The sequence below is a fragment of the Nymphalis io genome, chromosome 28, assembly GCF_905147045.1.
Source record: "Nymphalis io chromosome 28, ilAglIoxx1.1, whole genome shotgun sequence".
In the NCBI taxonomy this organism is placed as follows: domain Eukaryota; kingdom Metazoa; phylum Arthropoda; class Insecta; order Lepidoptera; family Nymphalidae; genus Nymphalis; species Nymphalis io.
The window spans coordinates 4,884,356-4,900,997 of record NC_065915.1 but is presented as its reverse complement, the minus strand read 5'-3'; the positions used below and the strand labels follow the sequence as shown (position 1 = coordinate 4,900,997).

Below are 16,642 nucleotides of genomic sequence, written 5' to 3'. Positions count from 1 at the left end.
TTCAACCACGCTGCAGAATTTCAATTAAATTAGACACTTGCAGGTTTCCTTACGATGTTTTCCTTCACCGTGAAGCACGAGATGAATTATAAACACAAATTAAGCACATGAAAATTCAGTGGTGCTTGCCCAGGTTTGAACCCACGACCATCGGTTAAGACTAACGCGTTCTTACCAGTAGGCCATCTCGGCCTGTTAATCATAGCTTAGAATACACACAAAACTTTGTAACATTCAATTGTATAAAGCAAATAACAAATCAAACCAAATAAAATTCGAGTAGGCTTACAAGGGCATTTTTAATGGTCGTGTTATATATATCACGGTTTGTAATGTAGATTTCATTGAGAATCGACTAGAATCTCTGTAGAAACTTTTCAATTGGAATAGGCTAGGTTTAATCAAAGATAAGGTAGATATAAATAGATAATATATATGTATATGTACATAATGTATTTAGTATATGTTTGTATGCACAATGTAGTGAAATCAATAGTTTTAAAACAAAATATATTGTTATGTACGTATATGGAAAATATATATATATTTTTTAATTTATTTATTCAGGCACTTCCATTTGACTGTGAGGCATTCTGCCTTGAACACATAATGACATATGTGTGACATCGTATACGTAAGAGTAAAGTAACCTGCGAATAGCCCACAGTTGGGCTAAGGCCAGGCGTCTTTTTAGATAAGCTTGGCTTGTTCCACCACGCTCCAATGTAGGTTGATGGATACCCGTGTGGCAGATTGTCTTGCAGGCTTCCTTACAGTGTTTTCCTTTACGCGCACGATATGAAATTTACGCAAATTAAACACTTGAAATATCAGTATTGTTTGGATTTGAACCCGTTATATACTTTTAAGATTCGCATGTTTGTGCCGCTAGGTTATATCGGTTTTTAATACTAATATTAAGGAATAATTAATTTAAAACACACGGAACCATAACGTGTAATGAAGTAATAAATTAATTTACCGTTGGCCATATTGGTTCATTTACCGCGATATTCCCGGTTCAGAGCAACCTACTTTTAAGTAAGAGTGTTGTAAAACAATCCGTCCTTTTCACACTCAATTAAAAATTATGTGTTAGAAAGAGGCAGATTGTAAATGAGAACTTTTATTAATTATGTTGTCCTGGTACTAAAAATGAGACTTTAATATTAATATTATTTTATTTTAAATAAAATTCGCAAAAAATTGTTTAATTTTTTTGGAATATATTCTATGTTATATTCAAATTTAGTTCAAATCAAACGACCTTCTTTAATTTTTTTTATTCATCGACCGCTATCCATAGTTTTGGTGGATGTTCAAAAAGAAATGTCTATCTATCTCGCTCACACATACGGCCGTCTCACACAATTTCTCATTTCACCGTTCACTTGTTTAGCGAGTCAATATTAACTGTGACCGAGTTCTTACTAGTAAAATTTAACATCGATAATCAACTCTAAGTCAAAGGGAGTTTGGTTAGATATTGTGCGGTGAAAGTACTAGAGGTGGGACCTTATCGAAGTAATATAGCTTGTAATATGTGTGTTTCTTATTTTATAGTTGTAAAGTTGGTCAGTCGGGTAGTGGGTTCCTTACTGTGACATCGTACGGACGTCTATTACGATTAATTAAAATAAAATGCCGAAAAAACCGTTCAGGTGCCGTAATTAAACAAAATTTAACAAAAAAAAATGTGTTACTGAAAAAATTAAAAGAACATTATTCGACATTCGAAATTCGAATCGCGCGCGAATTTTAACGTCACGATGACAGTTGAAAACTGTCAAAGGTACCTTAGTGATGTGAGACGAATGTTTTTTTTTATTGTGCTGCTGATCTTTTTGGACAATTCGCCGTCAACGTGTAGGGGTGAAGAATATGATAGAGGTAAGTAAATATATATATATATATATTATACTTTGAATTTAAATATCTAGTTATTAAATGAAAGTTACTATGTGAAAAATTATAAAGTGATTATTTAATTTATCTGCATCAGGCCTTCTATTAGACTCAATCTGTTAGGCATTTCTGCCTTGAACATTGATAATCCTATAAGCGTTTTATCATTGAATTAATTATTTTTGAAATTACTTTTTTTCTGTCTTATTATATGGGCCATCCCAATGGTTACAAGAATCTTAACCGATGGTTCATGAGATTCATCGGCAACTGGATTTTAATGAAAATTCAAAATCTGGACGGTGAAGGAAAACATCGTGAGGAGGAATAAAATAATGAGGAGTATCAACCCGCATTTGAGCAACGTGGAGTAGGATCCAAAAATTTTTTTCAAAAAGAAGAGGCGGTCATTGCCCAGAGGAATATTTATGGGATATTATTTTAATTTTTTTAAATATTATTAAAGTGGGCTCTTGCGAGTACTTTTTAGTCATAAGATTATATTTAAAATTAACACCGATTTGTAATGTAGGATCTACCGATAAGAACCGGTAAGATGCTTAGTTCTTCAGACACTTCAGTTATATATAATATAATATTATATATAATAAATAAAGTAATTATATACAATCGCCCGAGGATTTTGACGGACGTTGTTATCCTGTACCAAATTCATAAAATACAGTTCAATAGTTCAGTAGAAAGCGCAACCAACGGACAGTGAGATTTTTTATTTATCGCGCATGTTTTTTATCAACGAATCTTAACTGTGCTGTTTTTTTATCATCTATGTAATCTTCTATCGAGTATTTCGTCTGATCAATCAGAATTTTTTTTTAAAACATTTTTATCTCTAGCAATACCAATCGCGTTGGAAAGTTTTCGTCAAAGTAAGAACTCATTTCATTTCTCACACGTAAAATATTGACAACTTATGGTGATGTATTTTGATTCGTATATTCTTGAAATAATTATTACGGTCAATGTGATATTATCACACGGTCATATGACATTTCACAAGGGTTTTCTGTGATGAGTTTCGAGTTTGTTCACACAGAATAGACCGATATATTTTGTTTACATTGAGCAACTAGCTAATTGCCCCGGCACCGCACGGGTAGATAAGGTGAAGAGTGTATTTTGGATAGGATTAGTATAAAATCCGTTCTTAGTGTGCGTCTACGTCGGGAAATGAGTGACTTAGACAAATTTCAAGTGAAGCGGTCTGATAGTTTATTAGGGGATCTCGTGATGAGTGGTACTTCGTTTATATATATTAATTAAGAAATAGACTGACTTAAAGAATATATAATAGAATTAACTCAGTATATATGATGGTTGGTAGGGCTTCGTGCAAGCTTGTCTGGATACCACCCATTCATCACATTCTAGCGCCAAATAGCAACACAGTATTGTTGCGTTTCGCATGGAAGCGTGAGTGAGCCGGTGTAACTTCAAACAAGAGACCTTTTAATTCCAAAGGTTCATTGGCGATGCAAGGAATGTTTAATGTTTCTAACGACGCTATTATCTGTGGGCGGTACAGACAACTTAACATTAGGTTTTCAATTTGCCAGGACGCCTACTTTAAAAAAAAAATATTTTATATAAAAAAAGAATGAATGGTGGGTTTTTTATTCTATCTTTCTCCACAGACATGTGCGTCGGTGCCTCGGTTTACATTTTTCCATTAGCTTTACATAATACAATATTATATACGAAACAGTAAATAAAATATTTTGTTTTACAATTATACTGATGCTAAATTCCTTATTTCTAATATTCTATTTAATGATGAGCTTTGGAATCGCGGTGTAATCCCCCCTATTTGCATCAAGAAAGCGCCCCCCTCACTCTCTCTTGGCTCTGAGTCTCTACCTCATCTTGTAGTGTAGATCTCGTTCGAGAAAGCAGTCACCGACTTCCATATGAAATTAACCTTAAATTTATCATAGGCTTATCTTCTTAAGGAATATTATATGTATGTATGTGTGTTCTATATTATAATATGTATTTACTGGTGGTAGGGCTTCGTGCAAGCCCGTCTGAGTAGGTACCACCCACTAACCAGATATTCTACCGCAAAACAGAAGTACTTGGTATTGTTGTGTTCCGGTTTGAAGGGCGAATGAGCCATTTATGAAATCTGGTATAGGCACATGGGACATAACATCTTAGTTCCCAAGGTTGGTGGCGCATTGGCGATGTAAGCTAAGGTTAATTTCATACAATGCTAATGTCTATGGGCGTTGGCGATCACTTACCATCAGGGGGCCCATGTGCTCGTTCGCCTACCTATAATATTTTATTTTATTTTTATTTATTTTTTTATTATATTTGGGAAACATACAGTATACACCAATTTTGTAAATTATAAATAATAATTATGAAGATTTAAACAGTTAACAACAGCAAAACAATAATATATATATAATATATACAATAATATATAATATATATATATATATATATCTATTAATCTATATAAGATTAGATTAGATCTATTAATAAATATAATAAAAATAAATCTACTAATAACCCCGTTGGGTGTCTTTCGACGGTTCTTCTCTGTTATGTATTTCTGAACCGGTGGTTTATTATTCAATAAGAAGGGCTTATATTTGAATACAGATAAGGTGAGGTTACTAAGCATTTGATGGTGAGTGGTTAGTAGTAATGATCGTGGGTTAAAACCCAGACAAGCACAGTTAATTTGTGGCGACTTATTTTAAGGAGGTTTGAAACTTATTCCACCACGCTTCTCCAATGCGGGTTGGTGGATACACGTGCAAGTTATCTAACGATGTTTTCCTTTACGAAATGAATTATAAACACAAATAAAGAACATGAATATTCACTGGTGAATGCTTAGGTTTGAACTCACTATCAACGGTTAAGATTCACCCGTTAACCATTGGGCCATAGGCCACTTAATAAATCCTTCATTACGTCACTTATTAAAATAAAATTATTCAGCAGTATTTTCTATTGAAATATATTTAAGTCAAATTTAAAGAGAAATATCAATGAGCCCAAGTGTAAAATGATTTGAATAAACACTAAAATTAGTACACTATGGTTAAGAACGGTACGCAGTCTAGTGTAACAGTTACACAATGATAAATCAATTTATTTAAACCGTTATGCTAAACGTTTAATTTTTTCCTATTTAATATATGACCCGTACCGAGATGGCTCAGTAGATAAGACAGATGTCAACCGAAGGCCGCGTCGTCAAATTCGGAGGCGCTGCTTTTAGATGAACTGATTTCTAGGTGGTAGGTTAGGTATCAACCACTCATCAGATATTCTACTAAACAGCAATACTTAGTATGGCGTTCTGTTTTTAACGGTGACTGAGCCAGTGTAACTACAGACAGGGGACATCTTCGTTCCTAAGGTTGGTTGCAAATTGGCGATATAAGAAATGTTTATTATTTCTTACACCGCCAATGTCTATGGTGGGGACCACTTACTATCACATATGTATCAAGCTGCCAAATCTTCTCCGGAAAGAGAGATGAGGCCTTAGCCCAGCAGCGCTTTTACGGCAATGAAGCAAGATTGAACCCTAAGAAAAGACACACGCTTCAGGCTTTTAGACTTCATAGTAATTATCCCCTTAATCAAATTATCAAACTATTTTCATCCTATTAGGAGTTAGGATGGCAGACACACACACGTTAAACAAATAACACTCGCTAATAAATTTCGCTGTCGTTGATAACTTACAGGAACCTATAGAAGCATAATACTTCAACATTTTAAAATTCGAATGCATTCGCGAAGCAAACGTTGTTTCCAGCTGTCACATAAATTAGAGCGAGACAGATTTATTACACAACAGAATCAGTTGTCTCGCTTTATCAAACCGGTATTAATTAGGTTAAAATTTGGGCTTTTAAGCTTTATACCGAGCTGTCAGGAGTTACAGATCTCGACACTCAATTTCGTCGCCAATGACGTGAATGAGGTTGTGTTTTTAATACTGGCAATATTAGTTTGATATTAATAAGTTGTTAAGGCAGTTACAGATAAGTTAAAAAAAAACTAGAAAAAAGGAAGTAATTATCACACACACACACAAACGCAAGTTTCGTTACTCTTTACCTGCCTTTTCTCAAATAACATTAAATAAAATTAACCTTGTAATTTAGTCTCGTGTATGTATGCTTAAATATATTTTTTTTATTCTTCATATGACATGTGACATATGACATACATGTTAAGAAAATATTCATTGAATCCTTACTAATAATATAAATGCGAAAGTTTGTTTGTTTGGTACGCTTTAATGTCTTAGCTACTAAACCGATCATTATTAATTTTTTCATACTAATGTTCTCCAGACCGATTTCAGCCACGGCAACCAATCTCAAGAGAGATTAGCCAACCACGCAGGAGATATCATAGTGCACAAGCGTGTGAGCAAACACAGGTGCACTCTCTATTTCCTAACTCTCATAATCTGATGGGACGGCAATCCGACACGGCCGGAAAGAGTTCAGACGCAGGACCAACGGCTTTACGTGCTTTCCGAGGCACGGGAGTGAACACACTTCCAACTTCCAGACTCCGGGCTGCTACTGAGAACTTTCTGATTGAAAAACCCAATTACTTCTTATTGGCCCGACCTTGGAATTGAACCTAGGACCTGCGGCCGGGTCTGCGGCCTTACATCAAGCCACTAGACCAACGAGGCAGTCACAATTTTTCATACACTTTGCCAGGGAAACAGAAAAAAATATTTATTAACTAACAGACCCACCTCCCACACACACAAACATGGGTGACACCGCAGGCGGAAACTTTGTGAATAATAAGACAAATAGACAGACACTCAGATTAACCGTTTATTATATAGTCAAAATCGTTTGAATCTATTAAATGATATAACAAGTTATTTTTTCCTTGAATTTTTATCTCAACAAACGTGTTGTCTGTACGTTGACGTGACGTTGGTGATTCTTTAATTTACATTAATATAATTTTAATCCGCCTGTTACTAGACATAATTACTAGACAGCTTCGTAATCTACGTTATAGGATTGAACATTCACTTTATACTTTATTGTACACCACAAGGATACAACCTAAGAACGAATACCATATTACTTTGGCGACCGTATCGCTTCGTAGCGATCTCTTCCAGGCAACCAACGATGTAAGGAATTACTCATAGGGTATGAGGTATGTGGTGCTCTAATAATAAATAAAATAATATAAATCTGTAACAAAAAACTAACTTATAAATAAATTTTAATATAAATACAAAATACATATACTTCAATAAAGAAATTATATTCTAAAGTCGTAGAGACAATAATACTTAACTGACTCGGAATGTGTGCAAGTAAATAATTTATAATTCAAGTACATATGTATTGTATGTATATTTTTACAGAATAGAAAGGCGGACGAGCATATGGGCCACCTGATGGTAAGTGGTCACCGACGCCCATAGACATTGGCGTTGTAAGAAGTGTTAACTAACACCAATGCGCCGCCAACCTTGGGAACTAAGATGTTACGTCCCTTGTGCCTGTAATTAAACTGGCTCACTTACCCTTCAAACCGGAACACAACAATACCAACTACTGCTGTTTTGCGATAGAATATCTGATGAGTGGGTGGTACCTACCCAGTCGAATAAAACGCGGATGAAATCACAAGACACAGATATAATTAAATTAATCTGCCGAAAAAAACTTAATAAGAAAACTCGATAGCAATGTTTATTTTTAAAGAGAGAAACAGTTATATATTTGAATACATTTGACAAATGAAATGAAGCAATTCAATTTAAGCGGTACTGTTTGCGGATTACCGTTTTTTTTTTAATTCGTCATGTCTAGCTGGTCACTGATTTACAATAATACTTGACTGTCTCGTTAGTTTGATAGCTAAGACCACAGATGTTTTTGTGTTTTTTTTATATAAAATGATTAGGCAAACGGGCAAATTTGTCTTGATGGTTAGTCACCACCGCCCATAGACATTGGCGCTGTAAGAAATATTTACTCCTTACATTACCAATGCGCGACAAACCTTGGGAACTAAGACGATATTTCCTTTGTAATTAAACAAAAAAAACTGTCAAAACTATTTAATAAAAGGTTAGTAACACTATTGAACAAAGAAACATTCCTTAAAATATGACTTCACACTAAAATATTTAGTTCAGATAATATTCTTAACGGTCTTCGTACTTTGTTTTATTATCTTATATTTTTAAAATCCTGGAGACTAATTGTACTAACAAATTGTCACCTTATCGCAATCGAATCGATTGCGATAAGGTGCGTAATCGTTGGCGTTTATCCGTTTTCCTATTCTTTAATTTAATTATCGACAATTGCCATAAAAGTTAACACTTAAGTTTGGTTTTGGCATAACGGTATATGTTAACATCATATCGGTTCGTTTCCGATAAAATATAGAGCAAAGTTGGATTGGAATTAAATGGATCGTAATCGTTATAGATTAGTAAATTTTTCTCGCTGGAAAAACACATTTACGTGTTTCCCCCACATAAGGTGGGGGGGTATGTGGGACTTCCAAAACCAGCGGTACACTCTCCGTCTTGTCGGGTGCCTTCACGGGATCGCTTGCGCTTACTACCGTGCCGTCCCGAAGAATTGACGCCCTAAAATTATTATACGACATCAGTCTTACTTATACACGTTGCTTAATCAAACATTTCTCTCTTTCTGTCACTATTCATTTGACATTTGAAAGAAGAAGACACAGCATCAACGTATGTAAGCCGTGTATTTCAATAATGTATTTGATTATGTAATTGTAATGCGGTCTGTCTTTTAAGGTTATATTTATATATAAATATCAACAACAAAGTCGCTGTCTTGTCTGTCTGTATATCCTTACAAGATATTCTGTCGCCGAACAGCGATAAGTATAGTTGTGTTCCGGTTTGAGAGTAAGTGAGATGTAACTGTTAGCTCTGCCCGTTGTCGTGAGCCGTCAAAACGTATCGCATTCCGTTGCTTTCGAGATCTCTTACTTCGTCTCTCTGGCGAAGAGTCGGGTTCGCTACTGAAACATCCATATTCCCTTCTATGCTTACGATATCTTCGATCTCTACCCATATTACTCTGGTGGTTACTTTTAGTAGGGCGTCCAGGTGATCACCGAGATTAAGTTATCCCAGTGGAATTCCACTTCTGACCTTTAAGCTGTTCCGAAATAAGACACCGTTGTCAATATAATGTTATTTATTCTCTATTATAATCTTATTCCAAAAATAATTAATTCCTGAGCTCCTCCATTTTCTGAAAATCCGCTACCATGACAGTTGTCCTCTTCCATAATGACAGTTAATGGCCAGATTTAATTTTATAACAAGTTATATTCAACCGAGCGATACAGGCCATCAATAAAGAGCCAACACTACAGCAAGGGACATAGCATCTTAGTTCTCAAGGTTGGTGTCGCATTGGCGATGTAAGGCCAATGCATATTGGCGGTGGTGACCACTTAGCATCAAGCGGCAGGAAAAATACCTCTAACCTGAAAAAATAGCGAAAGAAACTTACCGAGTTTCCTTTATATGTTATAATTTAGTTTACGATAAAACAATAAATAGTTATATATACAATAATATAATAATATAAGTTCAATAATAATATTAAAGGCTACAGCGATCGTTTTATACCCAAAAAATATCGAGTATTTCTCGACAAATAATTTAATTAAGTGAAACCCGAATATATAAATAACAATATAATTATAAGCACTTTCATTTCGTCTCAATCATATTTGCATATTATTTAATGCAAAATGAAATTTCAAATTGTGTACTCAGGAGTTTAAAGTTTAAAAATCGAACATATATAAAAAACAGTAAGTTTAATAAATATTAATTAAAAAAAACCGGTAATTTTCAAAATGGACCGAATAAATAAAAACGCGTTCCATTTCAAGTATCAAATTTATAAATTCGTTTATTTCACACATCACATAATGAATAATCCATTACCGACTTAGTTTAAACAATCAAAATTCACTACGAATGCAGTCGGCAAGGTATGTCGTGCACTGCGACTTTATAGCGTGACATTAAGATATGGCGAAGAAAGTAAGAGGTCAAAGAAAGTGAAAATGTTGGAATAGAAACGGCGTCTTACATCGGTATTTCAAATAAATACAATTCATTTGATTGTTGGTTTGAATCATTTTAAGCTGGTTCGAACCGGTTACATCTTGTAATATGTCTATCGTATCAAAAAGCTTTTACACGATCAGAGTAAAACAAAATAGATTAATGTCTTTGTCTTTTTATATATATATTTTATATATATTCACTAGGATATAACATTATTTATAAAAATATTTTGAACTGTCTTAAATAATATCACGTCATAGAAAACTTAATGTGGCGAATGGTATATAATACTTATTTTATTTTAAATATGCAGTAGAAAAATATATCAAAACATTTATTATTTTCAAGTCAAACGTATTTATTTTGATTGTCAGGCAAAGGCATAACCAGTACAGCCTAGGAAGCAAACTTATAACAATTAAAACAAAAAGCATTAATTATCATTGTACTTTCCTGGAGCGTTTTATGTTCGAATTTTAAAATATACGACGTATAACGGTTTTCACGGAACCTTGCAGAAGCGTTTCTTTCTTTAAATTTGACATACTCGTGTTTATATCCAGCCATGTATTCTTTTTTCGAATGTAATTTGAAATCTTGTATGTATATTTGTACCCTAACCTTCCTCAATGTTTTATTGTAACATTATACAATTTGCTATAACTCGGTATACGGAAGCGATACTTGTTAATTAGAGCGCGAACGAAAAGCATACCGACGCGGCCGATGAGCCGCATACTATGAAGTTACTGCTATATTAAGCAAAAACGATATATATCTATTAGTTGATATTAAGTTTTTTATTTTTTTATAAATGATTATCATGGTCATGATCGCTTAACACACAGCCGATACTACAGTCTAGAAAGCCGAAATTTGCGTTTGCGTTTTACGTTTATTTTATGACGTTATCATCCGTTGCGAAGGGATTTTTGGATATTTCACCTTTAAGAAGAGGAAATGTGAGGCCAGCGAGTTTTAATATATAATATGCAATAACTAAAGATGGTTTTTATCGTTTTTTATTATTTGTATACAATACAGTTGATTTATGTATAGTAAATAGATTTTCTGAACGAAAAATTAACCTTCAGTTACCAATAGAGTATATTTGTATTGCATAGTATTAGAAATCTCTTAGAAGTGGCAAAAATTAAAAAGTTACAAATTTACGAAAATTCTATTGTTACCATCTAAAACAATTTAAATGACCATAATGATAGCGTACATAGATAATACAGTCAATGTCGCTACTATACTTGACAGCGTTATCAGAGAAACTGGTCAAGTGCGAGCCTACTAACGTCCTTAAGGCTGTGTGCGCATTATATTTATTCGAAAACATAATTAAATAATGCGACTGTACTATTTTATATCATAGGTAAGCGGACGGACAAATTGACTACTTGATGTTGTGTGTCCCTTGTGCCTGTAGTTACACTAGCTCACTCATCTTTCAAAGCGGAACGAAACAATACTGTATGCAGTACGTATTGCAGCTTAGCGATAGAATATCTGATGAGTGGATGGTACCTACCTATCACCTGATATATTTAATGTACTTGTATTTTTTTAATGTAGTTTCGCTCACTTGAGCGAGAAACTAAATATATCATATATTGCTGGGCAGGTTTTTATTAAGAATAAAGTTTTGGAGCTTAACCCACCAGGTTGTATACACATGCGGCTGAATCTGGTGGTGTCCAAGATGTTTTCCTTCACCGCTGAACACGAGATGTCCGTTCCGTTCCGTCCGAGATATGGCTGTCCGTTTGATGTTCCGCCAGAGTGACGTAACAACAAAAAGTCTGCTATCACTCTCCTCTCAAATTCATAAGTCTAAATCATTGGCGGCACCACAGTCTCGCCGACATATATTTATTGATTTATGAGTTCTAGATGGCTAATTATAAAGCATTTGTAATTAGTGATCGATATCTTAGTGAGATATTGAATTGAAAGAATGTTTTGTCACGAAAAGATTCTGGTGCAATGTCACAGACCACAATCATTATGAACACAATATTTAATATATATATTTAGCATCCAGAAGTGAAATTGATTTTATAAAAACTACGACTTGGTCTTTTCAAAAATATAAAACAAAACATACAAATTGATGTAAATAACTCACTCAAATTCTCTTAAAAATCCAAATAACACATTTAAACACATTCAAAAAATCACAAGTCGCGCCAATTAATAATTAATTACTTTACGTTTCCGTCAACCAACAAAATGGCGGCTATAAATTCGCGCGTTTTCTTAACAACGTTGTAGTATGGAACAAGGAATCTCCCAACTATATATTTTAAATTTATTTATAATCCAATTACACATATATTATTACAAAAATGTATTCTCATCAAGCTTACGCCTTACAGCGAAACTCGCTCGAATTACAATTAAATCATCATCATCACCAGCCGAAAGACGTCCACTGCTGGACAAAGGCCTCCCCCAAGGATTTCCACGTTGGCCGATCTTGCGCTGCCCGCATCCAACGGCTTCCCGCGACTCGTTCTAAGTCGTCGGTCCACCTTGTAGGGGGCCTGCCCACGCTGCGTCTTCCGGTTCGTGGTCGCCACTCGAGAACCTTTCTGCCCCAGCGGCCGTCGGTTCTGCGAGCAATGTGCCCCGCCCACTGCCACTTCAATTTAGCAATTCTTCGGGCTATGTCGGTTACTTTGGTTCGCCTGCGGATTTCATCATTTCTGATTCGATCTCGCAGAGAAACTCCGAGCATAGCCCTCTCCATTGCCCTTTGAGTGACCTTGAGCCTTCTTATGAGGCCCATTGTGAGCGACCACGTCTCTGATCCATAAGTCATCACTGGCAACACACACTGGTCGAAGACTTTCGACTTGAGACACTGCGGTATTTGGGATGAGAAGATATCGTGTAGCTTCCCGAACGCTGCCCAGCCGAGTTGAATTCGACGATTGACCTCTTTCTCGAAGTTGGACCTACCTAGTTGGATGGTCTGACCTAGGTAGACATAGTTGTCTACAACTTCGAGTGCAGAATTTCCAACCTTGACTTGAGTGGGTGCAACATGGATGTTCGACATGATTTTCGTCTTGTCCATGTTCATTTTTAGACCCACTTGTTGGGAAACCCTGCTGAGGTCATCGAGCATAGTGCCGAGGTCTTCCAAGGTCTCAGCCATAATTACAATGTCATCGGCAAATCGAAGATGAGTGATGTACTCGCCGTTAATATTGATGCCAAGTCCGTTCCAGTCCAGAAGCTTGAAAACATCTTCCAATGCAGCGGTAAACAGTTTCGGAGATATCACGTCTCCCTGTCTTACACCTCTCTGCAGTTGGATAGGTTTTGAGTTCTGATCCTGGAGTCGGATCGACATGGTGGCGTTCTCGTACAAGCACTTTAACACCTTGATATACCGATAATCAATTTGGCACCTTTGAAGAGAATTCAGCACGGCCCAGGTTTCGATCGAATCAAAGGCTTTCTCATAGTCCACAAACGCTAAGCAAAGTGGCTGGTTATACTCCTCAGTCTTCTGTATAACTTGCCGCAGCGTATGTATGTGGTCTATGGTGCTAAAGCCTTTCCGGAATCCGGCTTGTTCGGGTGGCTGGAAGTCGTCAAGTCTTTGCTCGAGACGATTCGTAATGACTCTCGAAAACAACTTGTAAACATGACTCAGCAGTGAGATGGGCCTGTAATTCTTCAGAAGGGTTTTATCACCCTTCTTAAAGAAAAGTACCACCACACTTCTGCGCCATGCTTTTGGCGTTTGACCTTTGGCAATGACGGAGTTAAAAAGCCTCTGAAGAGCCCTGAGGATCGGTGTACCACCCGCCTTCAGAAGCTCGGCTGTAATACCATCATCACCAGGTGCCTTGTTGTTTTTGAGTTGTCCGAGAGCCATTCTAATCTCGAAAAGACTGACGTCCTGAAAATCTTCAGTGTAGTGTCGGGTTAGTCTTGCTCTGGGATCTGCAGCATAACTACTGACAGGTGATTGAGCTGTCGTGTACAGCTGACCGTAGAACTTCTCAACCTCTTCCAACAGCTCAGATCTTGACGTGACTATTCTGCCATCCTCAGTTTTCAGCCTTGTCAGTTGACTCTGACCAACAGACAGATCTCTGGCGAACACTTTAGAGCCTTTGTTCCGCTCGATGGCCTCTTTAATGCGCATTGTATTAAATAGGCGAGTGTCGCGAGTTAGAGACTTTGAAATCTGTCTGTTGATCAGCCGATAGCCGGCAGCATCAGCTGGGGACGTCAGAATCATTTTCCGTCTTTCCTCCATAAGCCGTAGGGTAGAGGCAGAGATCTTTTTGGTTCCTTTTGTACGGCTGGTCTTGAAGGTCTTAGACCCAGCCGTACGGACAGTTTCCACAAGCCTGTCGTTGTATGTGTCCACTTCCTCGCAGTCTGCTAGGCAATCGAATCGGTTTTGGAGTTCGAGCTGAAAGGCTTCGGGATTTCGGATTTGAAGAGGTGATGGTCGGAGCGTAGACTTCATCAGTCACCTCTGGAGTTTAACATTGATATTTAACGAGCCTCTTACGAGTCTGTGATCGCTCCCAGTTTTGACTGCATTGATCACGGAGACGTCATTAAATATTTGTCTTCTCGTCGACAAGATGAAGTCTATCTCATTCTTGGTTTTCCCATCAGGGCTCACCCAGGTCCATTTACGCTGACCTGGCTTCTTGAAAAAGGAGTTCATCATAAAAAGTCCCTCCTTCTCCATAAAGTCGGCCAACATCTGGCCCCGAGTGTTGCGGTCTCCAATTCCATGAGGTCCCACCTTTAACTCATCACCGAATCGTTTGCCCAGCTTCGCGTTGAAGTCCCCCATTACAACAGTGAAATGAGTCTTGTTGGTATGTATGGCTTTAGATAAATCCTCATACATGACCTCAACCTCATCGTCGGAGTGTGTCGAAGTCGGCGCGTATACCTGTATGACCATCAAAGAAAACCGCTTGGTGATTCTGAGTATAAGGTACGCCACCCTAGCCGACACACTCTCGATTTTCACAACGTTGTTAACGAGGTACTTGTGGACTATGAACCCGACACCACCTTGAGACAGTTGATCGCCCTCTCGGAAATAGAGAAGGTTACCGGATTTCAGGATCATCGTATCCTCCCCCTGTCTTCGGACTTCGGATAATCCGACGATATCCCAGTGTAACCTGCTCAATTCTTCCTCCAGTTCGATGATCTTCTCGTCGGTCCGCAGTGTACGCGTGTTATATGTTGCCAGGGCCAGAGGTCGTCGGTGTTGGTAACACGAAATCTGCCGGGGATTCTTAGCACCCCCTGCCCCGCCGTTACCACAGCAGTTACCAAGGCTAGGAATAGCAGGGCTGCCGGGGACTAGGGGCCGTGGTTTAGTTGCGCGAATTATGAGGGGATATGCCATAATCGCCACGCTTGGCAGACGGGTTGGCGATCGCAGTAAGTTAGTCATAGTACTCAGAGAGACGCTGCTGCCCGTTCTCTGGTGTATATTCCCTCGGGTCGACTTCTACGCCCCCCACGGGATGAGATGGGGTGGTGATATTCGTCGCCGTCACCACACGGCAGTACAATTAAATGATAATATATAAAACGAAGTAATTACTTTAATAAAAATAATACAAATTGATTTACCTACATATATAGTTACTAATACCTTGACTGCCTCGTTAGTCAAGTGGCTAGTCGTAAGGCCGCAGACCAGGAGGTCCTGGGTTTAAGCTCCAGGTCGGGCCAATAAATTGGGTTTTTCTGTCGAAAATTCTCAATAGCAGCCCGGAGTCTGGAAGTTAGAAGAGTGTACACTCCCGTGCCTCGGAAAGTACATAAAACCGTTGGTCCTGCGCCTGAACTCTTTCCGGTCGTGTCGGATTGCCGTCCCATCTGATTATGAGAGTGAGGAAATAGTGAGTGCACCTGTGTTTCCGCACAGACTTGTGCACTATAATACCTCCTCCGTAGTTGGCTAATCTGTCTTGAGATTGGCCGCCGCGGCCGAAATCGGTCTGGAGGACCTTACTAATACCTCCGTTCTAAATATAAATGCTTTTATATCTTCAAGAGTTACGCTAGCCATTGAGTCATCTCTTATAATACGGTCAATTTATCTATTAATTTTAGCAGTAGATATTTGTAATTGTAACGGTACCCCACTGTACAGCTGACTGGTTTTGTTATTTACAATGTGTACTGGGATCGATTCCGGCTCCTGCTATTTTATACATAATACACAATCAAGTTAAACGATACGATATAGCGGTACCAGGTTGTCCAAGAGTGGTTGAACAACTTTGATTCTCGTGTACGACGGGTTAGCATGTATTTTGAATACGTTATGTGAAAAAGTCTTTTTTAAGGAATATTAATTAATAATCCTATTTAGGAATCGACCACACTAGCTCTACCGTAAACGTAACAGCCTGTGAATGTCCCACTGCTGAGCTAAATACCTTTGAGGAGAAGTGGAGCTTATTCCACCATGCTTGTCCAATGCGGGTTGGTGGAATACACATGTGGCAGAATTTCAGTGAAATTAGACACATGCAGGTTTCGTCACGATGTTTTCCTTCACCGTAAAGCACGAGATGAATTATAATCACAAATTAAGCA

The 16,642-nt window shown here is 37.5% G+C and overlaps 1 protein-coding gene across 1 annotated transcript in view; it reads left to right on the top strand.

Moving 5' to 3' along the window:
• The first annotated feature begins 1,769 nt into the window (after positions 1-1,769).
• LOC126779055 (serine protease filzig) overlaps positions 1,770-16,642 on the top strand; it is a 29,491-nt gene continuing 14,618 nt past the window's right edge. Inside the window, exon 1 of the mRNA XM_050502833.1 lies at positions 1,770-1,890. Coding sequence (XP_050358790.1) covers positions 1,770-1,890 — 121 coding nt within the window. The remainder of the gene's footprint in view (positions 1,891-16,642) is intronic.